Raw genomic sequence first — 27,889 nt, forward strand, 5'->3', positions numbered from 1 at the left:
GAAAATCTCCAACTGGCATTCTTTTGAAATGATTTGTATCTTTTTTCTACTTATAAGACACTTGTCTTTGGAGTTTTATAGTTTTTTTTTAATTAAAAAAAATTTTTTTTTAATGTTTATTTTTGAGACAGAGAGAGACAGAGCATGAATAGGGGAGGGGCAGACAGAGAGAGAGACACAGAATCTGAAGCAGGCTCCAGGCTCCAAGCTGTCAGCACAGAGACCGACGCAGGGCTGGAACTCACAGGCCGTGAGATCATGACCTGAGCTGAAGTCGAATGCTTAACCGACTGAGCCACCCAGGTGCCCCGAGTTCTATAGTTTTTCTGTGCTGTATTTACATATGGATTTTAACAGCTTTACTGAGATATAATTACATACCATACAATTCAACCATTTAAAGTTCCAATTTAATGGATTTTAGCCCATTCACAGATAGGTGCAACCATCGCCACAGTCAATTTTAGAACATTTTCATCACCTTAAAGAAACTCTGTACTCTTTAGCTAATCCTCCCTCATCTCCCTCCCTCCCCCTGCCCAAGCCCTAAGCAACCATTAATTTATTTCTGTCTCTATAGTACATTTGCTTACTTTGGACATTTCATATAAATGGAATCCTGTAATATGTAATCTTTTGCGGCTAGCTTCTTCCACTTAGCATGATGGTTTCAAGGTCCATCCACATTGTAGCATGTATCATTCCTTTTTGTGGTGGCATAATATTCTGCTGTACGAATATACCACATTTGTTTATCTATAAATCAGCTGATGGATATCTGGACTGTTTCCACCTTTTGGCTATTAAGAACAATGCTCCTATAAATGTTTGGTTACAGTTTTTGTGTGGACATATGCTTTTACTTCTCTTGTGAATGAAATGGCTGTGTCATATGGTAACCCTATGCTTAATTCTTTCAAGAACTGTCAGACTGTTTTCCAAAGCGACTGCATCTTTTTACATTTCTACTGGCAGTGTATGAGGGCTCTAATTTCTCCACATCCTCCTGACACTTGTTACCTGACCTTTTGCTTCTAGCTGTCCTGATGGGTGTGAAGTGGTATCCCAACTGTGGTTTTGATTTGCATTTCTCTGATGACTAACGATTTTGAGCATCTTTTCATGTGCTTATTGGCCATTTGTATAACATCCTTGGAGAAATGTCTGTTCAGATCATTTTCCCATTTTAAATTGGGTTATCTATTACTGAGTTGTGACAGTTCTTTATATATTCTAGATACAAGATTTTTAATGATTAAATAATTTGCAAACATTTTTGTCTTTTCTTGATGGTGTCCTTTGAAGCACAAAACTCTGTTTTGATCATGTCCCAACATATCTGTTTTTCTTTTGTTGCTCATGTTTTTGGTGTCATATCTAAGAATCCATTGTCAAATCTGAGGTCATGGTTTATTCCTATGTTTTCTTCTAAGTGTTTTCAGGTTTTGGCTCTTACATTTAGGTTTTTGACCCATTTTAGTTTTTGTTTATGGTGTGAGGTAAGGATTTAACTTCATTCTTTTCCACGTGGCTACTGTTTCCCCAGCACCATTTGTTGAAAAGACTATTCTTTCCCCATTGAATGGACTTGGCATCCTTGTCAAAAATCAGATGACCACAGATATATAGGTCTAAGTTGTATCTCATTGTCCTATATGTTTATTTTTATTCCAGTACCACACTGTCTTTTCACCAGCTGGTAGTAAATTTTGAAATTGGGAAGTATGAGTCCTCCTATTTTGTTCTTCTTCTTCAGGATTGTCTTGGCTATTCTGGGGCCCTTGAAATTACATGAATCTTGGAATCAGCCTATCAATTTCTACAAAGAAGCAAGTTGGGATTCTGACAGAGATTGCACTGAATCTGTACATCAATATGGGAAGTACTGTCATCTTAACATTTTTAAGTTTTCTGATCCATCAACATGGAGTATCTTTCCATTTACTAAGATCCTTTCTTTTAATGATGTTTTACAGTTTAATGGTGAGGAGTGTAAGTTTTACACGTCTTGTTAAATCCTAGGTATTTTATTCTTCTTGATACTATTGTAAATGGAATTTCCTTAATTTCACTTCCAGACTGTCCACTGCATATGAAGACATACAACTGATTTTTGTGTATTTTCTTTCTTTTTAATTTACCTGGCTTCAAGATTAATTTTTCTGCCCCTAAGTCTAAGGATTCATCTCTCTTCCAATCTGGAAAACCCTTGGCCATTATCTTTTTACTTATTGTTTCTCCCCAACTTTCTCTTTTCCTTCTCTGGAGCGCCTCACATTATCCCACATGTCACTTCTTTAATGATCCCAGATTGTCATAACTCTACACTATTTTCTAGGTAATTCTCTCATACCTTCCAGCTCACTATTTGGTTTTCACATTTTTATTTTATTAAATATTTTAAGCATACAGAAAATATGGAGAATACAATTCTCATTTATTTAGCACCCAGCTATATTAATCTTGTTTTTCATTTGCCCCAACATTAAAAAAACCAAATGCTACAGATACAGTTGAAGTCCCCTGAATACCCTTACTTAGGAATACATTCCCTTGCTTAAGGTAAAACCACAACCCTGAATTTGATGTTTATCTTTCCCATGCATATTTGTGTACTTTCATGATATACTGTATACATAGATATGTAGTAGTGTTTAATATAAACATACTACATCTATCCTGTGACATTTTCAATTTTTCAAGTACTTCAAGTCAGTGATGTAACTAATTCATACGTTTTAACAGTTTTAAATATTCCATTATAGATTATGACTATGCTCCAAATATATTTATCCATTCTCCTCTTAATCAGCATTTAGTGCCTCAATTTAGTTAATTTAATAATGGACTTTTTATTTAAAAAAAAATTTTTTGTAATGTTTATTTCTGAGAGTGAGAGAGACAGAGAGAGAGAGTGTGCGCATACGTGCACACACACACAGGAGACAGAGGGGCAGAGGGAGAGGGAGACACAGAATCCAAAGCAGGCTACAGGTTCTGTGCTGACAGCTCAGAGCTCGAACTCGTGAACTGCGACATCATGACCTGAGCCGAAGTCAGACACCCAACTGACTGAGCCACCCAGCCGACCCTATTAATGGCCTTTTTAAAGAGGAGTTTTAGGTTCACAGTAAAATTGAGCAGATGGTATAGAGAACTCCTACACACCTCCTGCCTCAACACAAGCAACTCATTACTATCAACAGCACCAGAGTATATATATACTTGTTACAGCCGATGAACCTATAATGACACATCATTGTCATTCAAAGTCCACAGTTTATTTCAAGGTTCACACTAGGTGTTATATATTCTATGAGTTTTGGCAAATGTATAATGACTCATATCCACTATTATAGTATTAAACAATAGTCTCCCTGTCCTTAATATCCGCTGTGCTCCTCCTTTCTTCCCCTAGTACCTGGTAACCATTGATCATTTTACTATCTCCATAGTTCTGCCTCTTCCAGAATATAATAAACCTGGAATCATACAGTATGTAGGCTTTCCAGATTCACTTCTTTCACTTAGTAATATAGATTTAACATTCCTCCATGTCATTTCATGGCTTGATGGCTCATTTCTTTTTAATGCTGAAGGATATTCCATTGTCTGGGTGTACCCCAGTTTATTTACCTACTGAAGGACATCTTGGTGTGAATTATGAATAATGCTGCTACAACATGCATGTAAGGGTTTTTATGTGGACATACGTTTTCAATGCTTTGGGGTAAATGCCAAAAACCATGATTGCTGGATCATATGGTAAGAGCATTTTTAGTTTTCTAAGAAATTGTCAAACTGTCTTCCAAAGTGGCTGAACCATTTTGCATTCCCAGCAGAAATGAATTAGAGTTTCTGTGGCTCCACATCCTCACCAGCATTTGGTGGTGTTAGTGTTCTGGATTTTGGCCATTTTAACAGGTGCGTAGTGGTATTTCACTGTTGTTTTAATCGGGAATTCCCTAATAACATACAATCAATGTTGAGCATCTTTTCATTTGTTTATTTGCCATCCATTATCTTCTTTGGTAAGGTGTCTGATCAGGATTTGTGTCCACTTTTCAATCAGGCTATTCATTTTCTTATTATTGAGTTTTAAGAGTTCTTCATTTATTTTGGGGTCTGTGGGTGGCTCAGTCGGTTAGGTGTCCAACTTCAGCTCAGGTCATGATCTCACAGCTCATGGGTTTGAGCCTCATGTTGGGTTCTGTGATGACAGTCCTGAGTCTGAAGCCTGCTTCAGACTCTGTGTCTTCAGCCTGCTTCAGACTCTGTGTCTTCCTCTCTCTGCCCTCCTCCGTTCGGGCTCTGTCTCTCTCTCAAACATAAACAAACATTAAAAAAAAAAAAAAAAGTCCTTCATATATTTTGTTAAGAGTCCTTCACGAGATGTGTCTTCTGCAAGTATCTTCTCCCAGTTTGTGCTTGTCTTCTCGTTCTCCTGATGTCACCAATTTTTGACGACCACAAAAGTGCCACAATGAATGTTCTTATATGGTTCTTTGTTTATGTGCATTAGGAGTTTCTCTATGGCAGGCATCTATGTAAGTGGAATTTCTGGAATGAGGGTATATTCATCCTCAACTTTACCAGGTAGTGCAGAACGGTTTTCAAACACTCCTATTAAGTTATGGTTGCCAATGGTGCAGTATATTAGTATTCCTATTGCTTGAACATCCTACCAAATCTGGAATTGACCAATTTTTACATTTGTGCCTGATGTGTGAAATGGCAGCTCACTGTTTTAATCTGTGTTTCAGTGACTGTTCTAGATACTGTTTATAAATCTTTTCACTTATGATTTCTGCTTTTCCTCTAGTCTAGAACACTTCCTTATCTTAAAGTCATAAATATACTCTGTATTTACTTCTAAAAATGTCCAAGATTAGGATTTTTAATCTATACACCTTTAGTATGATATACAGAGATAAAAATTAGATGATCAATTTTATCACACCATGTATATACTAGTCCACCCTTCCTTTAATGATTTGTAACAACACACCTGTTATATATCAATTTTCAATAAGCATGGTTCTGTTTCTAGACAGATGATCTCTCTTCATACAGTCAGGATGCTTTTTATGTCGTATCTTTTGGTAGATTTATTCCTACATAGCTTATTTTATTGCTTTTGTGATGGAGACAATCTTTTAATTAATTATTTTAACTAACATTAATTTATATTTCATTATTTTTTATTATTTACATTTTCTATTAAATTTTTGGTTACATTTTTAAGTGATCATTACAATTAAATCTGTATGTTGTTCTTATATGATGAATTCTTATTCTCTTATTTTATAGATGTTCTTGGGCACATTCTTTATTCAGCGGTGTTGAATCTGCTATTTATCTTTCAGTTCATTTAAGTGGCTTTTTCTTATTAATAGAGCCAGCTGGTTCTAATTCTAATCTTTTCATTCTGTTCCCCTTGTGTTCTATTCTTTCAGGACTCTTTCAATTCAATCATTTTCTACAAACACTAGATGGTCTTTCTCATACTATCCTATGATTTCTAGTTGTTATGGATCCTTTTCCCTACTGTGGTATCTGTTTACTCTCCCTTATAGTGATGTATGTCTTGAGTCAAATCTCCCCTCCTGCTTCCCTTCTTCATTTCCACCCTTCCACACGCTCCCCTCAGTTTTGCAATTAACTCATGAAGTTACACAATTCATGTCCACTAGAAATAAAGTTCTAATGGCTTCTAACATATACAGAAAAGTAAACTTGCACACACTAAAAATTTCCATGTGGGAACTTACAGTTAGGAAGGGATTAAGCAAATACTTCAAAAAAGATTGTTTTATAGGTTGTAGCTCAAGTCTTAGATACACGCTAAGCAACAAGTCGCTTTCATGGCCAATGGAATTTATAACTGTCATTTTCACAAAGCTGACAATAAAAAGGAACAACCTGACCCAGTATCCTGATGCCAAATGTAATAAAGGAATAATTAAAAGCTTACTCACCCCCACCCCCCACCCCCCCAAAAAGTTTACTCACCATTGGCAAAACTCTCTCCAATGTAGTACTGTAATTCTTTTACATTTGTTTTAGTCTGGTTTGTAACAGGATCAACATAATCTTCAGTTGCTGTAACATTCAGAAACTGACTTTGCCGAGGGCTACACGTCAGCTCGCAAAACAGGTTCACTAGGTTATAGAAACAGGATGGACATCTAAAGAAAAAGTAAACTATATTGTCTGATCTCACAGATAATAGGGCCAGCAAAAAGATGATATACAACAAAGAATATTTTAAATTTATTATAAAGTGACAAGTAAATTATCTAAGAATCTCTTAAACCCAGCAATTCTACACCTAAAATCTTGTGTTAAAATAAAGATGTCTCTTTAAAAACTACCCTAATTACTACACATATGTTGTCCAGGTGCAATTTCAGAAAGACAAAACTGCTTCTCTGAATTCTGTGCTTTGCAATTTATAGACATGTTTTCTTTGTCTTGAACTAAAGGGACTTAGAAGCATCATGGGGACAATTCTGATTAAGAAGAAAAACAAGGGAAGGGTGCCTGGGTGGCTCAGTCAGTTAAGTCAGACCGGCTCAGGTCATGATCTTGTGGTTCATGGGTTTGAGCCCCGCGTCGGGCTCTGTGCTGACAGCTAGGAGCCTGGAGCCTGCTTTAGATTCTGTGTCTCCCTCTCTTTCAGCCCCATCTCGTGCTCTGTCTCTGTCTCTCAAAAAAATGAACCTTAAAAAAAAAAGTTTTTTTAAAAAAGAAGAAAAACAAGGGGAAAACGAGATTCACGCATTAGAATTTTCATCTTGCTACTGAAGGGCTTTCTTTAAGCCCCAGGTAATCCCTTGACCCTCTCTAAACACAAGAGGATTTCCCCGTGACTTGAGAAGAAGGCATAAGAACAGCAGTGGTGTTCTCTGGCTGCATGGGTTGCAGAAACACACAGGTTCTCATGAGGACCACAAGCTGTCTGCTGTCCTTCAGGTTCAACGTTTAAGCTTCTAATGGTGACTTGTTAGGTGGGAGAACTCTCTCCCCAGTTTGGTTCACTTCTATTTGCAAAAGCTACAGCTTCATTAGACCTGCATTCTCGCTGCACAACCAGTCGAGATGACCCTCAACTCTGATGTGGTCCAGGTGCCCACGTGACACGGAACAGGGAAGGTGGTCCCAGCCTTCAAAGCCCCTGGTCTAGTAAGGGAGCAGACACGCACACTGACCTGCTTTCTCTCAGGAGTCCCGTGCTTTACTGTGACAAGAACGAGAACCACAATTACACAATTCTAACACACACTACTCCTGGGGTGCCCAGATTTCTACCATGTTCTGTGAATCACAAACCTCTTTGTATGTTATTACGTTTAATCTCCACGATCAATTCTGGCAGCTGCACGTGTTAGCTTCTCATTATTTTCTATTATAAACAGAGCTGACAACACGGGGGAAATCTGGTTATCTTTTGATCTTGGTTATTTCTACGTCCATAATGCCTCACCTAGGGTAGGTGCTAAACAAATGTACTTTGACTAAATGATGGCTGCAACCTGCTCCATCACCATCCACTGGCCTTCCACAGGGTATGCTGGTCCAATTAGAGTCTCCACTGTTTCATCTATTATTATAGGGTATGCTGTCCTGGAAGAACAGTTTAGGGATGGTTTTCCACTCTGTGTTGTCAGTTTAAACCTCTGGGAAGATGCAGGGTTTTCTCAGAGGATGTGGACCGCCCTGTCACCTACAGTGGTATGTGCACAGAGAAGCATCGCCCCCTCTTCCTATGTCCTTTATCAGGGTGCTTCAGTGTGAAAAATTTAGGAAGAGACCATGATGTGCTGTTCTACAGACCACCACCAGCTTGTTCTTTTGCACATTTGAGAACCGCTGAGTGAGCTCAGAGAAGAACACCTATTATGCAACCCTTTTCATGGCCCTGGTCATTGAGAACAGAACAGACTGGACAAAGAACTAATGTTGACAAAACCTCCCAGCTCTGCCAGAACAATCGTGTTAACAGCTATCAAAGGCCAGCTCTAGGGAGGACTGGGACTCTAGTATCTCAGGACACTGCAGGAAGAGAGAACCACGCCATCTAGGGGTGGGGCGGAGAGGGAGGTGATGCAGAGGACCGCACGGAAGAGGGTCTCGGGTCACAGACCTGGCAGCACCACCAGAACCTCTCCTCCCCACAGTGCCCAGAGGCTCGAGTATGAAAAGACCAAGTCCCTTGGGTGAGGACGTCTCAGAGGAAGCCCCCACATTAGTCCTGCGTGTAACTAGGAAGAGAACTAAATCTGGTAACTATTACTTTATCGAGAAACTGTCCTTTATTTCTGAGAAGTCATAAGATTGCTTTCTTGAAATAAAATGAAAACCAACTTTTAAAAGGAAATCAGTAGGGGCGCCTCAGTAGCTCGGTCGGTTAAGTGTCCAGCTTTATCTTGGGTCATGATCCCAGGTCGAGCCCCGCACTGGGCTCTGGGCTGACAGCTCAGAGCCTGGAGCCTGCTTCGGATTCTGTGTCTCCCTCTCTCTCTTTGCCCTTCCCCTGCTTGTGCTCTGTCTCTCAAAAATGAATAAACGTTAAAAAAAATTTTTTTTTTAAGGAAATCAGGACATCACTAGTTAACAAGTGCTCAAAATCTACTATTTTTTTTTTTGTTGTTTGCCAGGTGGTCAACCTACCTGGACAGAAACTGTAGAGGCAGCTGCAGGTTGTCTTTCAGTGTCCGAAGCTGCTGCACATCGCAACAAAGACTGACATTGTCAAAGAAGAGTCCTGGACAGAGCTCCTTTTGGGTGAGAAAGCATGGTTATCAGAGCAGCAAAGTCAAATCAGGACACACATTACTCAATAAGGCAATTTTACTCACAGAGTCCTTTATAGGTATAGAAGGGTAAGAAATGTGTTTGCCAAGTTCTTGCAGAATTCTTTTACAGGGCTATCAATTTTACTATTTATAAACGAGGGAGTCACAAAAGTAGAAGCAGTAGAGTTATTCCAAATCTTTTTCCTATTTGGAAGCTCCCTTCCCTCCATGACAACCAGTTTGATCTCTTTAGTTTTCTGTTTAGGTTTAGCCCAAATGCTACTACTTCCATTAGTCACGACAGAGAAAGTCAGAGGTCTTTAACAATTCTCATGAAAGTACCAAGTCAGTCGAGGAGACCCGCCACATGGCAACTTGATTTTACATTACTGAGGCCTCTAAAACCAGACTTTTCCCCTCTAAAACCAGATTTTTCCAGTTCGTTTCTAATATCCCTGTGTATCAGGAAAGGTAAACAAGGCAACAGAGAACAGAATCCTGGGTAGCAGAACTTTGATAGCAACCAAAGTTCACAGGCTCTGGATGGAAAACGGGGGAATCACTAAAATAAACATAGGACAAGGGAGTCACAGCCACTTAGCAGCCCAGCCCGCCTGAGTCCTGAAATCCAGGAACCGAAAAAAAGCTAACTTCTAGTATATTTTCAAGAAGCTGCAAAGAGCAACATTTGCGGTACCAAGGTCAGTCCCTAAATAGTAACCTGTTATGCGGAAACTACAACTACGAGAAAGGCATAAAGTGAGTCCCAAAGAAATCAAGCCTCCGGGAGTTATGTTATCTTCTGTGCTATTGTGTGCCCCAGATAAGCATTTGGGGTAAGATTTAAACCTGTTAGTTTCAGCCCCACCTCTCAGTGATATTTACAGTGTAATTACAGAGGATCTCCGATTAGCATTTTGTGTTCCCAGCGCCCAAGATAACAAACTTACCTGCACTAAGTCATACCCATCCTTCGGCAAGGGTTTTGGTGGCCCTGAATATTTGCAGTTGTACCTCTTATCTCCAGATGCAATTCCACACTCTCCATACCAGATGCAAGACTGTGCCAACACCTACAGACAGAGTCGACACAAAACTCAGTTCATCAGGGCCCCAAAGGTAATGGAAATTTCAACAGCGAAAAGCACCCATTCAAACACTATTACAGAACCTTCCAACGTTACCTGCAAAAGGAAGTGAAGCAAGAGGCACTGGTTAGCTTAACGTTTGGGGAAACATTAATTAAAATTGACAAGATGTCTAAAATGGGCTTGTCAAGTCAGTCAGCAAAGGAGGTAATAGAAATTACTTATTTACACAATTCCTAGTTCCTGCTAGTTTATTGTCAATGAAAGGAAGCTATAGTTCCATGTAAAGATCACTAAGAACCAGTGTAGAGGAAAGAAAGCAAGATAGTATGTGAGTCTGCAATTTTTAAGGCACTATTTTTGCACATCTGCATAAGAAACTACATAAGCTCCAAATAATGAAAGAACATTTCCATATGTATTTAGGTTGATTCACATCAGCCCATCAATGAGTAACATGAAAAGCAAAACCAAAACCCCCAATAAACCCTAAGAAAGAATCCTCGAGATTTAAGTAGAAAGCAAAGAATGTGCTAGCTCTAAGGACAACCACCTCAGCAATCTTAAAAGAAAAATAAAGATTTCTCAAGAGCCTCTCATATTTCCCACGTGAGAGTCACCAGGCTGTCTGAAAACTCAGAAGGGGAGGAGGGTGCAGCGTGAATCATCACGTCAGCACAGCCACGGAGATCCACCACACTGGCCAGGGCCACAGGCCTGCAAGGCCTTGCAATCATCCATCCCGTGGGGAAATAGAGGCCATCAAGTAGCAACTGTGACTCTCAAGATACCTCCTGGAAAAGCCATTAAAAGAAATCTGAATAGTGAATTCTCTCCAGCGGCAGTGGCACGTGACCAACATGTATGCAAGGAGGTCAGTCAGTCTGTGTTGATCCTCAGCATCAAGATACAAATCCCACCACAGGCCCTTGAGGCCCTAAAAACATGAAAGGAAACAGGCAGGAGGTTGGGGTGTGTATGTGTGGGGAACCAAAGGGGTCAAGATTACTTTGAACTCATTTCTCAGGTATTTTCAAACAGAAATTATGACTTACTCCTATCTGTATTCATTACAAGTCATATGTTTAGGCCACAAGGGAGGGAAATTATACAAATGAGGAAGTGACAAGTATTCAACAATGCCACATATCAAACCTTTGGCAAGAAGCTGCAAAATTCCACCACCGTTTTTGTTTAAAAAGAATCGCAATTATTTATTTCCATGAACCTAGCGATTCCAGGGAAAGTGCTCCTCTTTCCAAAATTCTAGTTTTCTGACTAAAAGGAAATTATCCATCTACTGAAGTCTGAAAAGGCAAAAAAGCTGAAGAGGTGGCATAACTGCTGATATGACATGTAATTTAAACACAAGTGGCCCCGCCCCAGACTGCACAGAATTCTCAACACAGCCAAAGGGCAAGCAGGTCCAAGCCTGGGCACTCTGGCAAGTCACCCGCCAGAGTGACAGAAGGCCAGTCGACAAACGCAACTCTGGCATGACTAACAGGAAGAGGGTCTGGAGTCTCAGTTCCCTTTCCTCAGTGCTCAATGTTACGAAAGAAAATAAAAGACTCAGCACAATGTGCTTCCCAGTCATCCTTCATAATGCCCGTCTTTATCTCAAGGTTGTTTCCATCCATGGGGTAGAAGAGGGGTGGGGCAGGGGGGTGGGAGGAGGTCAGGAGTCCTGGGTTCTGATCCTCAGAGCTCACGAGGCTCTCAGTCAATGTGCCTGCTGGGCCTGCCTGTAGCTGGAGGTTACTGAAACCGTGTTGAGCAGTTCTGCTCCCTGTGAACAGCAGCTCATAACCCCTGCCCATCTCACAGGTTTGGTGCGAAGATCGGATAAGGGAATATATGTGGAAGTACTTAGTGAACTGTAAAGCTATACAATCAAATGCAAGGGATCATTATTGTCTTCCAACTCTTTGGGACCTCAGCAAAGAGCACCTGAAGTAAAACACCTGAAATAAAACACCTAGATTTCTTTGGGCCCAGGAAAATTGTGTTTGACTCAATGCTAACAGATTTGCTTCCCAAAGTTATCCTGCCTCTGGAGGCAGCCCAGGCCAGTGGGGCCCAAAGGCACTCGCAAGCCATTTACTTGTGTGGCAGGCACGGTTTCAACTGTTCTTCATTTTTTAACCCAATTCATCCTCACAAGTTGATGAGGGAAGTGCAGTTATACCCATTTTACAGTTGAGAAAACAGAGGCACAGAGAGGCTAATTTGCCCAAGAGTGGCAGAGTTAGGATTCAAACTGGAACATTCTAGTTCCAGAAACAGACTCTCAGTAAAATATAATTGCCTGCATAATTAAGGTCCTCACTCTAGCACCACACCCTCTCCCGATCCCACCCTGTGCAAGGCACGGTCAGGTGTGCAATCACTCACACAGCTGAGCCGGTGGGGGAGCCCTCTTTTCCACCTCAGCTCCCTCTCGCCTCACCTACAGCTGAAAGCAAGAGCCGCCGGCCCAGCTGGTGCCGCGCTCCTCAGCCTCCCAGGGGACCTCCACCGCCCGACCCCTCTCTTCCACATTCTCAACCTCATCTCTCTGTGCATCCCTTCACCTGCTCCTGCCAATAAACGCTCCTCCGGTATCATTCTCCCTCTTGGTCAAATAACCCCAATTTCTCTCCAGCTGCCCTTCCAGTTACCTGCCTGACGATCCCAGGTGCCCCAGGTGCTCCAAAGGACACCAATCTTTCCTCCTCCACCAATCTCTCTTCATGGGGTTTCAAAGCCCCAGGTACCTCCTGGGGAAGTTCCCAGTGAGGTGCAGTTTCTGGCACCCCTTCCTTCCCATGCAGACTGCCTTGCCGCCTCCTCTGCAGACCTCAGCATGTCCCCTAGGCACAGCTGCCAGGTGGGCTCTTCCTGAGCCGAGGCTCCAAAGCTCTCTGATGCTCAGAAGCCTACAAGCCATCTTCCCACCGCCTGAGACAAGCTCCAGACGCCTCACCTGGCTCCGGGGTGCACGCTCGTCTCCCTCCCATTCCTCATCTTCTGTCCCACACTCAGAGAGACTTGCGGACCCCTGCACCCCTGCTACCTGCCAGGACCACTCTCCAACCACCACCTCCCCCATGGGTTTATTGCGACCCAGCCAAGCACAGCCCCTCCCTCCCTGAGCTCCATCATTCCAGCTGCTTCTGGGAGGGCTGCCAGCACCGCTGCCACATCACTGCCGCCGCCTGGCCCAGCATGCAGGGACTTCCTAAGAGTGCCCCTGTTATTTTCCTTAATTCTCCGATCTATGAGGTTGGTACTAGAACAATACCATTCTACAGATAAGGAAACTGAGGGTTACACAGGTGGAGTGACTCATCTGAGGCCCCACCCAAGGCCTGGCTGGTTCGGAAGCTGGAACTCCTACCCACGCTACCCGGAGGGTCACTCCTCAGTGGACCACTGGCCGGACCATGCTCATCCCTGTATCCCACCAAGAAGCTCACTGGCTTCCAAACGCCTGGATTTCCAGTCTCCAAACCACCACAGCAGAGCGGGCAGTCAGGACTCTACCGACAAAGACGACGGATACACCTCAGGATCTCTGGAATGTCATGGCGGCACATGCCGACACCGAGACCAGGGGTGGGCCGCGCGACCAACAGCTTACGCACAGGGCACACGCCTTCCCAAGGTAAGGTGTGGCTGAAAGCTGCCTTTACCGTGATACAAGAATGCCGACTTCGTATCAGTAACATCCACTTGGGGAAGGAAGCAACGCTGAAATAAAACCTACCAACGTCTGAGGTCTGCCAGAGCCCAAAGTGCACCTGGTCAAACATGAGCTCGGTGCTGGAGATGGATGGTGGCTGCACAAAAATGTCTTTAATGTCACTGAATTGTACACTTAAAAACTGTACACTGTCAGTTTTATATTATGTGTTTTACCACAAAACATGAGCTCAGATGTCCTTCCTGGAAAAGTCCAGGAGCAAAGACTGCACAGAGCACTCTGTCAGTTATCACACTCGGACTTAACAAAGAAGCATGACCATCTGTTCAAACAGTAAAAAACTATGGGTCTGAGTGCCACACGACACGTCTTGTTAAAGCTCCACTCAAGTCCTGGAGACCCGAGTCTAAAGGATAACAATTCTTCCCAGTTGGTCTTGTGGTCATCGACCAGTCATATGGAGCTATTTATAACCACAAGAACGATCTTACTGAAGCATTTTTAACTTGTACCCATTCCTAAAATGTTAAAAATAAAGGACTATAGACTTTATTTTTTAAGTAGGCTCCACACGCAGCATGGAGCCCAACATGGGGTGTGAACTCATGACCCTGAGATCAAGACCTGAGCTGAGATCAAGAGTGAGACGCTTAACCAACTGAGCCCCAACTTTCTTTAATTACAGACTCCATACCCACTCATCACAAACATGCAAACCCACACATCACAGATGTATGTGCAATAACACTGGAAGTCCCACTCCCACTTCTCTATCCCTCCACCCCCTTTCTCAGATTTAATTGCTGCTAATCTATTAGGCTTTTAATTCCTCCTGACAGGCAAACCTGTAGAGACATATACACACAAAAACATACAAGTGTGGTAACTTAAAAAAAATTTTTAAATTTAAATTCTAGTTAGTCAACATACAATGCAATATTGGTTTCAGGAGAATTCAGTGATTCATCACTTACATGTAACACCCAGTGCTCATCACGAGTGCCCTCCTTAATACCCATCACCCATCTGGCCCATCCCCCACCCACTTCCCTCCATCAACCCTGTCTGTTCTCTATCATTAAGAAGGTGTGGTAACTTCTAAACAGCTTTTTCACAAATACATCTGGATGACCCTGCACAGGCTGGCTTTTGGCTCAGCTTAAACAGCCCTTCTCTGAGTTCATCCAGGTCCCCAAGGCCAGACTCCAGTGCTTCTTCACAGGTTTCAGCCCTACCCATCTTGGAATGTCTCCCGACTCTTAAAAGCCTCTCCCAAGACTTGTCACCTCCATTAAGTTTCACTCTGACTCCTCTCACCTGGTTCCAGCACCGTGCTCTCCCAGTCAGGTGAGCTCTCTGAGGACAGAGGTAGGTCAGCTCCAGGCAGCACCTGGCTAGTGTTCAGAGGCATCATCCTCACCACTCAAGTCAGCAGGTATTCTGAGCCCAGGGCTCCGGTGAGTGATATCTGCTCCTCACTTACATTCCACAAGCTCCTACGTGGATGCCCTGGGATGGAGGCTGATAAACTTTTCCACAGAGGGCCAAATATTAAGTACTGTAGGCTTGTGGGCCATAAGGTCTCTGTAGAAAATACTCAACTACCCTGTTGTAGCTCAAAAGCAACCACAGACAACAGGTACATGATGGGTGTAGGGGTGATGAAGAAAACTTAATTCGTAACAATAGCCTATGGCCAGGCTGTGTGATTTGTGGGCTCCTGCCCGATGAAGTAGAATGAATGAGAACTGCAAATTTACGTATGTAGAGAGAGGTTCCATGAGTAGTTTCTGGTTACTGTCTCAACTCCCTAGTAAGACCATAAAAGTGTAAAGGGCAGAAGCCCAGGTGTTTTATTTCCTTTCAAAGTCTCTATAGTACCTTATCCAATGTCCATCAACCCAGAAACCATCAAATCTCTTGATGAGTTGAAGGAGTTCAAATGGATTATGTAAGAACTACTGGTTATTTTGGCTTTAAACGAGAATTTAGTAGTTACAAGGCTAGAGCATCTCTACTTTTAAAGGTTAGGTCACATGGCTGTTTCGCAACATGCTCTAGGGTTTAATTATTGGCTAGATGAGTGGATAGAAGTTTCTTTCTTTCTCTCTTTTTTTTAAAGTTTATTTATTTTGAGAGAGAAAAAGCGCAACAGGGGAGGGGCAGAGGGAGAAGGGGAAAGAGAGAATCCCAAGCAGGCTCAGTGTTGTCAGCACAGAGGTCGATCTCACAGTTCATGCGATCATGACCTGAGCCGAAATCAAGACTCGGAGGCTTAACAGACTGAAGCCACCCAGGTGCCCTGGGAAGTTTCTTTCAACAATAGTAGTTCAGCAAAAAAAAAAAAAAAAACAAAAAACAAAAAAAAACCCCCAAAAAACCCCTTCTGCTATATGTCGACAACTACACCAACTGCAAAACAGACTCTAATAGGGAACTCTATAAAAGCACATCTTATCAGATGGAGAAGCTCTGAGCATCAGCAACAGAATCCTACACTCCAGGCGGCCTTTAATAAATCTCAAGTATTAGCTAACTCATAACAAAATGCTTAGTGAACATCAACCACATGCCAGGCATGAAGTTCAGTGATCCCTTCCTTCATTGCCTCATGTATATCTCAGATAACCTCTGGAGTAGTATTGCAGCATTTTGTAGGTACGGAAACCAAGGCTCACAGAAGATTCTCTAAGGTCACATGGCTCCTAAGTAACAAAACCAACAGTGAGAAAGAAGATTTTGAAGGCCAGGTTAAGCATTCTCCATCCTATCTGCTATCCTCACCCCCTAGCTGCTGCACTGCTCAAACTCCAGCTCAGTTTGTATAGATGTGTCCTCAGATTTTCACTGTGCACCAATGATGGGCTGTCCCAGCCACTACCCTCTTTCTACCTAAATGTGTTCACTTGTGGAAATAATGATGACCATTTACAACTTTCTAAGTACATCTCCAGGCTGCTGTCAAGTCATGTTACCACCACTGACCACCCTCAGCTCTGGGCCTGCTCTCGGCCACCCCACGGCACATGGAGTGGAGGGCCGGGTCCTCTCACCTCTGCCACTGTCTTGGATGGGTAAAGTTCATGGCAGAACCCGGAGACACACCAGCTCAAGCTCCAGCAAGGGAGGGTTGGTTAGGGGGTAGGGAGAGGCCTCTGCAGGGAGCAAGGGGGCTGGCCTGGCCAGTCAGGACAACGCAGGATAGGATGGAGAGACACAGAGAATCCTATCCAGAGATTAAGCTGCCTGCTCTTTCCTTGGAGTCTGGTAGGCAGACCAAAAAATATGGCAGGATATTTGGGGCGGAGGCTGCTCTGGTGTGACTTCTAATGATGGAAATCTCTGGAACTCTCTTTTATAGCTAATGTGGTAAACATATCCACGTAACAACGGATAATTTGTGTGACCACTAGGTGTGCCTATAAATGGGTGTTTACTTCATACATTTTTAGATAGGCTCAGCAAGTCTTCACTCTACAAATAACCCCACTAGCTTGAAGTTTAAGTGACTTGCCCAAGGTCACACTACTAGTTGGCATCAGACATTTCTGAGCCTTAGCACTCACAAATTTGAAAAATAATCCAAAAGCCACAAGACTAAAACAAAACAGCAGATGGGAACGTATACTGTGCACAGGTCTTTTCCTATGGAATATGTATACAGTGTGGCAAATGAACAAAGGGCCAGGCCACCAGGCTAACCCCATCCCTGATTCATCGCTGGATTCTGGAGAAGCCAGACTGGAACTAGGAGCAAGCCTTGAATGAAACGCCCTGTTGGCCATCTGGAACATCTGCTGAACATCTGCTGATCAATTTAGCTTGCTAAATATAAGTAATCTGGTACCAATATTTTGAATCTGAATAAATTAGAGCACAGAAGTCAGAAGACCGTGGCTCAACCCCTAGTCTGCCATTTATCAGCTACATAACCTTGGCACAAACTTAGGCCTTAATATCCTTAATTTCCTGTAAAACAGGGAACGCAGAATCCCATCTATCTTAAAGGGGTTCTGTGGTGTTGAGACCAGATGTGTCCTAGCAATGGAATACTATGCAAAAATTAGGTAACTCTTTTTTCTTTAGATTCTTGTAATCTAGAACATCATTTCTAAAAACATTGAGATAACTTACCATAAAATTCACCCTTTTCAAATATACAGTTGTCTGGTTTTCAGTAACAACTAGGTAACTCTCCCCTACTTTCTCCAGTTTTCTTCTTGCCCACCTGGTAAGAATTAATTGGCCCTCCAAAGGTCAGTTCAAAAATGGACTCCCGTAATATTCTGTCCTTACCTTTGTTAGAGCACATTTTTCATTGTATTGTACATTTTTATGTATTCATCCTTCTTCCCTTCAACTACGAACAAGATACAGAAAGAAACTACTAACATTTACACAGCACTTTACAGTTTAGACTGCTTTCTGTGTAGGTAACTCCTTTGATCTACTTTTGTATCTACACTTCCCACACCAACCACTTTATATTTATGAAACTAGTGGATGACAAGAACTGGAGTTCCTCTGTGGCCCAAGGGACAGTAATAAGATAAAGAACAAATTTTAAAGCTTCCTTCTTAAATCCCCCCACAGCATGCTTGCATAGAGACAGGTTTGGTTTTTTCCCCAAAGTTTTCCTGCCAAAGCAAATATTCCAAAAACTGAAAATAAGAGGCATAGTCCAGGCAAAAAACTTGTTGGGCCACAGCTGATTATTGATTATCATCCAGAAAGCAATGCCTCTGAATCCTTCCCCCATTTTATCCCCACACCTAAACCCACAAAGGCCCAATGATCTGATGACTCCAAAAAGAGAGTCTTGGCCATAGTGGAATTGGTAAAATACAGTTCTTGCCCACAAGGAGCCTGTAATCTAGTACTTCAATTCAAACAATATTTCTCTGTCTTTCCATAAGCACCGTGAGAAACAGGCATAGTTGTTAACCCGACTTTACAGAGGAAGAGACTGAGGTGCCAGGGGATCACTGGCTTGCCCAGGATCACTCTTGGTGAGAGCAAGAGTCAAGACCCACAGACAGGTAAAAGCTGCTGCTGCAGTATAAACAAAGATTTACGGCTTCAGAAGGTAGGCATTCTAGTTGGGGGAACAGGATAACAAATGTCCCGGATGACGTAGCATTTGAACTGGGCCTTGGAAGATGGGCAGGGTTTTGATAGCAAGTCGTTAAGTCGGTTTTTTTTGGCCAGAGAGCTGATGCCCTTCACAGAGCTGTGGGTGACAGGGCAGAAAGGGCGCCCACAATCAGATTAGAGATGGTTTAACACCAGCTTCCGCAGTAGGTAATATCTCATCCTTAAAACACCCTGAAAAGCCTCCCTTTTGGGAGGAGTGGAGGGTGGGGAAGGATCACCCAGGAAAGAGAGATCATACTGTCTTCAGACCAGAGGGATTCTTTGTTCTGGGTAATATAACAAACACTGAGGCAATACAAAGACCTATTCAGCAAGCCGTTTTCTTTCTGCCCACTCGCTAAAATAAAAACCTCATTTTCCCTTGATTACTTATGTTAATAAGATATCTGAGCACAGTATCAATCAAGGAGTAGGAGAGACTGGGAAAGATTAACCATCTGAAATTGGGGTGAATGTGGGTTTTCTTCAATGCTCTCCAGGTCGAAAGATTAAACCATTCCTGATCTATTCAGGAAAAGCCATTTTAACGGCTTAATTCCTACTTAGACCTCACTATGCTCTAAGTTCCTCAAAAAAAAGCTTATAAAAATTACAATCAGGAGATATATATGTGATTTCTCAAAACTGCACACATTATTTGGGTGACTACAAGGCTTAAAAGCCACGCAATCTAGTATTGTTATTTCATCATCTGTAAAAATTAAAAATTAAGAAAAGCAAAAATCCCCCCAAAGGACAGTTAGTCTGTTAATTCTGCGAAAGAACTTCCTGAGTGTTCAGACTGAACCCAGACAAGATGTTATCACTGGTAAGAATTCTCAAAGCAGACCCCTCTCCTTCTTCCCCCAGCCTGTTCAGGTGTGCTGAAAGCCTGTGAGGGAGTTAATTTGTAAAATAACAAAGGAATCTTTCCAGTCAAGATTTACAGACCTATCCAGGCATTTTGCAAGAGACTCATGATGAACCTCTGACCTACCCGAAAAGTCCTATGAGGAGACGCACTCATTGGCCATCAGCCTTGGATACTACCTTGAGGTAAAAGGATTTCAGAGTTAAGTTAAAGCTACTTACCAGTGTGAAGCCTGTCTACTAGATCCTGACCTAAAACTCCAGGGAAACTGAACAGCTGTATTTTCTTAAAGGCACAGAAGTGCTACTGTTCCTTGAGTTTTTACCACAGTCATAACGTCTCTCCATATGCCATACTACTCAACAACCTCAATAATCCTACAAGGTATTGTCTGTCTTGAAAAGGAACTAAGGTTTGACAGAGCAATGTGTCCAAAGCAACAGCTAGTGAGTGGTCTACCCACTGACCCCATTCCAAACCACTTACCTGCTCTCTTCTGCCCCCCTCCCAACCAGGCACCAAATACCAAATGTGTGCTATTCCACAAGCCCACACTGCTGGGGAGCCCCTCTACATACATAGGGGAAGGAGCCACAGCTCTTCTCTTGGCTCTTGGGCCCTCACCACGTCAGCAAAACCTACCTGCTTCCAAGAACTACCCAGAAATTTGAGAGGTCTCCTAGTCCAGGGAAGCTCCCTCATTTGCTTTCCCTTCTGATTTACTACCTCCTCGTTACTGACATGTCCATGAGGGGGACACAAGGTCACCAAATTCCCAGACCTTCACTCTTGCATCCTCATCTGGTTTAATCAGCACTATGCTATATCCTTAGGCTTTCACCCACCTCCCTTCAACCACTGTTTTTTCTTTTTCTTTTTTTTTTTTTAATTTGTTTACTTTTTGAGAGAGAGGATCTGAAGTGGGGCTCCATGCTGACAGCAGAGAATCCAACTTGAGGCTTGAACTTGTGAACCACGAGATCATGACCTGAGCCAAAGTTGGGCATAACCAACTCAGCCACCCAGGAGCCCCAACCCCTAGTTTTAAAAGAGAAAACAGCAGGGGTGCCTGGGTGGCTCAGTCACTTGGGCGTCCAACTTCAGCTCAGGTCATGATCTCGCGGTTCATGGGTTTGGGCCTGGCACTGGGCGCTGTGCTGACAGCGTGGAACCTGGAGCCTGTTTCGGATTCTGTGTCTCCCTCTTTCTGCCCCTCTCCCTGTCACACACACACACTCTCTCTCTCTCTCTCAAAAATAAACATTTAAAAATAAATGAATGAATGAATAAAAGAAAACTGCAGACACAGAAATAGCAGTGAATGTAGCTAAGAGTTTGTCAATTTTCTCTGTTCAAAGAACCAGCTTTTAATTTCATTGATCATTTTTCATCTTTTTAGTTTCTAATTCATTTATTTCTGCTCTGATCTTTATTATTCCCTTCCTTCTACTAATTTGGGGCTTTGTTTGCTCTTTTTCTAGGTTCCTTAGGTGTAAAGTTACATTACACTGTTTGAGATTTTCCTTCTTTCTTGAAGTAGGCCTGTATCACTATTAACTTCACTCTAAAAACTGCTTTTGCTGCATCCCATAGATTTTGGTATGTCATATTTCTGTTTTAATTTTTCTCTCAGTATTTTTAAATTTCTCCTTTGATTTTCTTCAGTGACCCATTGGTTGGTCAGTAGCATGTTGTTTAATATGCTCGCTTTTGTGGGTTTTCCTGTTTTCTTCTTTTTTTTTTTTAAAAGAGATGCTTTTCTAGTTTAAAATTTTTGAGGGGTGGGGGAAGGGCAGAGAGAGAGGGAGACAGAGGATCCTAAGTGGGCCCTGCACTGACAACAGAGAGCCCAATGTGGAGCTTGAGTTCATGAACCGAGAGAATATGACCCGAGCTGAAGTCAGATGCTTAACTGACTGATACCCAGGCACCCCCGACGCCGTTTTCTACATGTAATTAATTTCTAGTTTCATACTACCATGGTTGGAAAAGATGCCTGATATGATTTCAACCTTACTGAATTTATTGAGATTTGTTTGTGACCCAACATGCAATCCTACAGAATGTTCCATGCACACCTGAGAAGAATGTGTTCTTTTAGATTGAGTGTTCTGCTTTTAGATGGAGTGTTCTGTCCATATCCATTAAGTCCATCTGGTCTAATGTGTCATTTAAAGCTGATGTTTACTGATTTTTTGTCTATCTGTTGATGAAAGTAGGATGTTAAAATCTCCTACTATTATTGTATCTTTCAATTTCTCCCTTTAGGTCTGTTAATATTTGTGTTATATATTTTGGTGCTTTAATGTTGGATGCATATATGTTTATAAATGTTATATCTTCTTGCTGGATTGACCCCTTTACCATTATGTAATGAATGCCCTTCATTGTCTTTTATTAGTCTGTGGGGTTTTTTTTTTTTTTTTTTTTTTTTTTTTACTTTTGATAGAGCACAAGTCAGGGAAGGGGAGAGAGGGAGAGGAGAGAGAGAGAGAGAGAGAGAGAGAAAGAGAGAGAGAGAGAGAGGAGAGAGGGAGGGAGGGAGAGAGGGAGAGAAAGGGGGAGACACAGAATCGCAAGTAGGCTCCAGGCTCTGAGATGTCAGCACAGAGCCTGATGCGGGGCTCAAACCCACAAACCGTGAGATCATGACCTGAGGAGAAGCCAGACACTTAACCGACTAAGCCACCCTGGCGCCCAGTCTGTGTTTTAAAGTCTATTTTGTCTGATATGAATATAGCTACCTCAGTATTCTTTCCATTTCCACTTGTACAGAATATTTTTTTCCATCCCTTCACTTTGTCTGTGACTAGGAAAAAAAAGAGGGCTCAAAATTAAGAAATGGAAGAGAAGTTACAAGTAATACCACAGAAATACAAAGGACCATAAGAGACTACTGTGAACAATTATAAGCCAACAAACTAGACAACCTAGAAGAAATGGAGAAATTCTTAGAAACATACAATCTTTCAAGACTGAATTATGAAGAAATAGGAGATCTGAAGAGACTGATTACTAGCAAGGAGATTGAAACAGTAATTAAAAACTTCCCAACAAAGTTCAGGACCAGATGGCTTCCCTACCAAATTCCACCAAACATTAATTTAATACCTACAAAGTCTTGGAGGAAAAGCCTTCAAACACATTTTATGAGGCCAGCATTACCCTTATACCAAAACCAGACCAGGGCACTATTAAAAAAAAAAAAAAAAAATACAGGCCAATATTCTTGATGAACACAGATGCAAAAATCCGCAACAAAATATTAACACACAAAATCTAAATGATTGAAAAGGATCATACATGATGATCAAGTGGGATTTATTCCACAGATTCAAGGATAGTTCAACATCTGTAGATCAATTAATATGATACATCATATCAACAAGATGACACAAAAAATTATATGATCATCTCAATAAATGCAGAAAAAACATTTGACAAAATTCAACATCCATTTATGATGAATATAACCACTCTCAACAAAGTGGATATAGAAGGAACATACCTCAACATAACAAAGGCCATTGTGGCAATCCTATAGCTAATACCATACTCAATGGTGAAGTTGACAGCTCTTCATCTAAGAACAGGATGCCTATTCTCATCACTTTTGTTAAACATAATATTGGAAGTCATAGCCATGGCAATTGGGCCAAAGAAATAAAAGCATCCAAATCAGAAAGGAAAAAGTAAAATCTGTTACTATTTGCAGATGATACATGAATTCAGTAAAATCACAGGATACAAAAATCAATGTATAGAAATCTGTGGCATCTCTATACACTAACAATGAAAATGCATAAAGAGAAACTAAGAATTCCATTTACAATTACGTTAAAAAGAATAAAATATCTAGGAATAAATTTAACCAAGGAGGTGAAAACTATTAGACACTGATAAAACAAACTGAAGAACACACAAAGAAATGGAAAGATAATCTGTGCTCATGAATTAAAAGAATATTGTTAAAATGTCCATACCACCTAAAGCAATCTACACACACATTCAGTGAAATACCCATCAAAATTCCAATGGTTCACCTTACAGAACAGGAACAAATAATATTAAGATTTATATGGAATCACAAAAGATACTCAAAAGCCAAAACAATCTTAAAAAAGAAGAACAAGGCTGGAGATACCACACTCCTTCATTTCAAACTATGTCACAAAGCTATAGTAAACAAAGTAATGTGGTATTGGTATAAACAAATACACAGATCAATGGAATAGAATTCAAAGTCCAGAAATAAGCCCACGTAAATATGGAAAATTAATATACAACAAATGAGCCAAGAACATACAACAGAGAAAGGACAGTCTCTTCAATAACTGGTATTGGGAAAACTGGACAACCACATGCAAAAGTATGAAACTGGACCACTATCTTACACCATTTACAAAAATTACCTCAAAATGGATTAAAGACTTGAATGGAAGACCTGAAACCATAAAATTTCTGGAAGAAAACATAGGTGGTAATCTCCTTGACATCAGTCTTAGTGATGTCTCTGTGGATCTGACTCCAAAAACAAGGGACACAAAAAGAAAAATAAATAAGTGGGACTGTACCAAACTGAAAAGTTTCTGCACAGCAAAGGAAATTATCATCAAAATGAAAAGGCAACCTACTGAATGGAGAACATATTTGCACACCATATACCTGATAAAGGGTTAATATCCAAAATTTATAAAGAACTCATACAACTCAACAACACCAACCAAAAAAACAACCTAATTAAACAATGGGCAGAAGATCTGAACAGACATTTCCTCAAAGGCATACAGATGGCACACAAGACATACAACAGCCACGTGAAAAGATGCTCAAGATCACTAACAGGGAAAGCAAATCAAAATCACAATGAGGTATCACCTTGTACCTGTTAGAATGGATATTATCAAAGAAACAAGAAATGACAAACGTTGGTGAGGGTGTGGAGAAAGAGAAACCCTTGTATACTGTTGGTGGGATTGTAAATTGGTACAACCACTGTGGAAAATACTATGTGATTCCTCAAAAAATTAAGAATATAACTATCGTATGACCCAGCTATTCCACTTCGGAATATTTATCAGAAGAAAATGGAAACACCAATTCAAAAAGATATGTGTACCCCCTACAATTCACTGCAGCATTATTCACAATAATCAAGATATGGAAACAACCTAAATGTCCATTGACAGATGAATGGATAAAGATGTGATGTATTTATACAATGGGATACTAGTCAGCTATAGAAAGAAAGAAAGAAAGAAAGAAAGAAAGAAAGAAAGAAAGAAAGGAAAGGGAAATCTTGCCATTTGGACAGCTAAGCAAAATAAGTCAGATGGAGAAAGACAAATACCAGGTGATTTCACTGATATGTGGAATCTAACAAAACAAAGCAAAAACAAAATCATAGATACAGATAACAGACTAGGCATCAGAGGGGAAGGGGGTTGAGGGTTGGGCAAAATGGGTGAAAGGGCAACTGTATGGTTATTAATGGTAACTAGGCTTGTGGGATCACTTTGCAGTGTATACAGATATTAAATTATGAAGCTGTACACCTAACGTTTAGGTAACAACAACAACAATAATAATGAATAGCAGTGAGGCATTTATGCCCTAGGATACTGAACCAAGGAAAAGCTGACCCAGGGAGTTAGGCCCCATTCCGTAGCTAGTTAATATTGTGACAAGGGGAAACTCAATTATCCCCTGCTGGGCCTCAGTTTCTGAAGACATAAAAGAGTTAACAACAAGTAACTTGCACTCTAGAGAAAACCAAGCTGACTTACTTAGGACTTTCTTTCAATTTGACTTACTTTCAATTTGGTGCTTGGCAGTTTGTTTCTTCTTTACCTCCCTTCCCACCTGGTCCGATGGGAGTGGTCGGATATTGTGAAGAGATTCATAGAGTTCGTGTGCATGTGGCAGGGCTATTTTTTTTTTTAAGACAGGTTAAATAAATAACATCCCTCCCCCTCTGTACCCACTTTCGTCCTTCCCTCTGATTCTACATCCTAAGCCCAGAAATTAGGTGGCCAAAGATGAAATGAGCTCAAGACAGGTCAAACAAGCCGCTTCCAGTTGCCATCACAGGGGAAAGTGCGTGGCCGGGGAAAGAAACCGGAGTCGGGGCGGGGGAGGGGGGGGTGGCGCCGGGGGCTCCATCGCTGGACCAACTTCCCCAGGAGCCACTGGACCCGCGTCCCCTCAGGGAACGGGACGCACTCCCCGCCGCACCGCCCGCCACCCTCCCCCTAGCCTCGCGGCCCTCCTCGCCCCCCTACAGCCCTCCCGGGTCGTGGGCGTCCCCTCACCTGCGCGGGACACAGCAGCAGCAGGAGGAGGCCGAGGGCTGGGCCGCGCGCGGTCATACTGCCTTGGTGCGGTGCTGCGGCCATCGGCGAAACTCGACTTGACTCGGCTCGGCTCGGCGCATGGGGCTGGCTCAGGATCCCGTGCCGGCGGAGGGCGGGGACGCGTGACGGCGGCGGGGAGCCAGCGCTCGTCAGGAAAGAGGAAGGCGTCGTTGGCCCCTCCTCCTTCTGGGTGGTGCCCCTGCAGGGACGCCCAGGATCCGTTCTGGGCGGGGCGAGGTCGACCCAGGGGGGGGCGGGGCAGGGGGCAGGGCCCAGCCTTGGAGGGGCGGAGCCGAACTGGGCCGCTGGGCCTGACTGTGCCACGGGCACCAGGCGGGGCGGCCTCTGGGTTACCAGCTTAGCTTTTCGTGGTTCTAAGGTTCTGGGGGTGCGATATAGGGTAGGGATCCCAGACCAGGGCAGCCGAACTTCTGGAATCTGGCCTGGGAGGATATTTCCGAAAGCGTGTGGTTTTGATGTTTTAACTTTCCCCCGTTTTTGTCTTTCCTGGGCTGGGGACCGTGGGCGAGGAGGTTTTAGCAAATGGGAGCGTTTGGAGACTGTTTTCCCAATTCCGATCCCACTCCTCAGCGGAATATGTATTTATTTCGGCCCCGATTAGCATTCCGAGCAAATTCTCCGCCACGAACTCAGCACCCAAAAAGGAATCCGCGCCTGGGCTTCCGCGACATATGGGGCGGTGCCGTGCGGTGGCCTGACGGTGTTGTGATCCCGGAGCGCGAGGGGCGGAGCGCGGCGGTGGGCGAGGCTCCTGAGCTAACCAATCTCCGCTTTGTGGCCTCTCAGCCCACGTTCGGAAAAGCGCTAGAACTGCACCACCTGCTGGCAGAGTCTCGTGGCTTTGGACCCGTGGGCGGGAGAAGACTCCCCACCCTGCCCTCAAGGTTGACCCAGAGGTGGCACCAGGTCCATTTTTAATTTCTAGATGAAATCAAGTAACACAAAGAAGCATCTTCATTTTTGAGCCTTGCTCTTGCAAAAATATAATGCATATTATATGCATTTCTAGTAACATTTCCCCTCAGATTTCAATTATTGAGACTGCTCCAAAGCATCAGTCATTACCACCTTGAAGTTAAGGAAATGAAAGTGAGGATCTCTTTTCCTAAAGTGGAAGCCAGTTTACAATGAAAAGACTAAATATCCATCTGTAGCAATGATCAAACCCAGTCCTAGGTAGGACCATGATGCAGGTGATATTCCCGGCGCACTTTACAAAACGTCTACTTTGGTTACAGTCTTGCCTGCCCACCCCCTCAGTCCTGGGATATCAGCTTCCCTGGTGGCTGGACACTGAAACTATAGGGATTGCTTCTAAACCTCAGTCCTAGATTTTACACAAGGGCTACCTGGCCCTCTTCCAACCGTGTGCTTTTCTGTCCTTAATGATTCATTTGAGATAAAATAGAATGCGTTAGTTGTGGAGGGACTCGAACTGTTGTCACCGAACCAGCAGTATCAGCATCACCTGGGAACGTGTTAGGCAAATTGGAGGTTCCAACCTAGACCCACTGAATCAGAAACTCGGGATGAGCCAGCTCTTTGAATTTTTTTTTTTATGTTTTTATTTATTTTTGAGACAAAGAGAGACACAGCATGAGCAGGGGAGGAGCAGAGAGAGAGGGAGACACAGAATCTGAAGCAGGCTCTAGGCTCTGTGCTGTCAATACAGAGCCCCAGGCAGGGCTCGAACTCACAGACCGTGAAATCATGACCTGAGCTGACGTCAGGCGCCTAAACCGACTGAGCCACCCAGGCGCCCCAGCTCTTTGAGTTTTAATAAGCCTTCCCGGTGATTCCGATGCACGCTCTAAACTTACTGCTGTAATGGATTCCTTGGATCCTGGTGGATTAGTTACCCTTACAATTTTAGCAAAGTCCTAATGGAAAAAAGAAAAAAAGCCTTTACTAAATAATTAACTTGAGTGAAAGAAATATGA

General features: G+C 42.6%; 1 protein-coding gene across 2 annotated transcripts in view; it reads right to left on the reverse strand.

Moving 5' to 3' along the window:
* The window catches only part of NPC1 (NPC intracellular cholesterol transporter 1), a 55,967-nt gene extending 29,871 nt beyond the window's left edge, over positions 1-26,096 (reverse strand). Inside the window, exons 1-4 of one of the 2 annotated variants that reach the window (XM_027068641.2) lie at positions 25,887-26,096; positions 9,749-9,871; positions 8,674-8,780; positions 6,013-6,188 (exon numbers count right to left, since the gene is read on the reverse strand). In XM_027068641.2, the coding sequence (XP_026924442.1) occupies positions 6,013-6,188; positions 8,674-8,780; positions 9,749-9,871; positions 25,887-25,970 (490 nt within the window). In that variant the 5' untranslated portion in view covers positions 25,971-26,096. The remainder of the gene's footprint in view (positions 1-6,012; positions 6,189-8,673; positions 8,781-9,748; positions 9,872-25,886) is intronic. The other variant, XM_027068642.2, reaches the window with a different exon arrangement.
* Between the last annotated feature and the right edge of the window lie 1,793 nt (positions 26,097-27,889).

Source organism: Acinonyx jubatus, chromosome D3, assembly GCF_027475565.1.
Source record: "Acinonyx jubatus isolate Ajub_Pintada_27869175 chromosome D3, VMU_Ajub_asm_v1.0, whole genome shotgun sequence".
NCBI lineage: Eukaryota > Metazoa > Chordata > Mammalia > Carnivora > Felidae > Acinonyx > Acinonyx jubatus.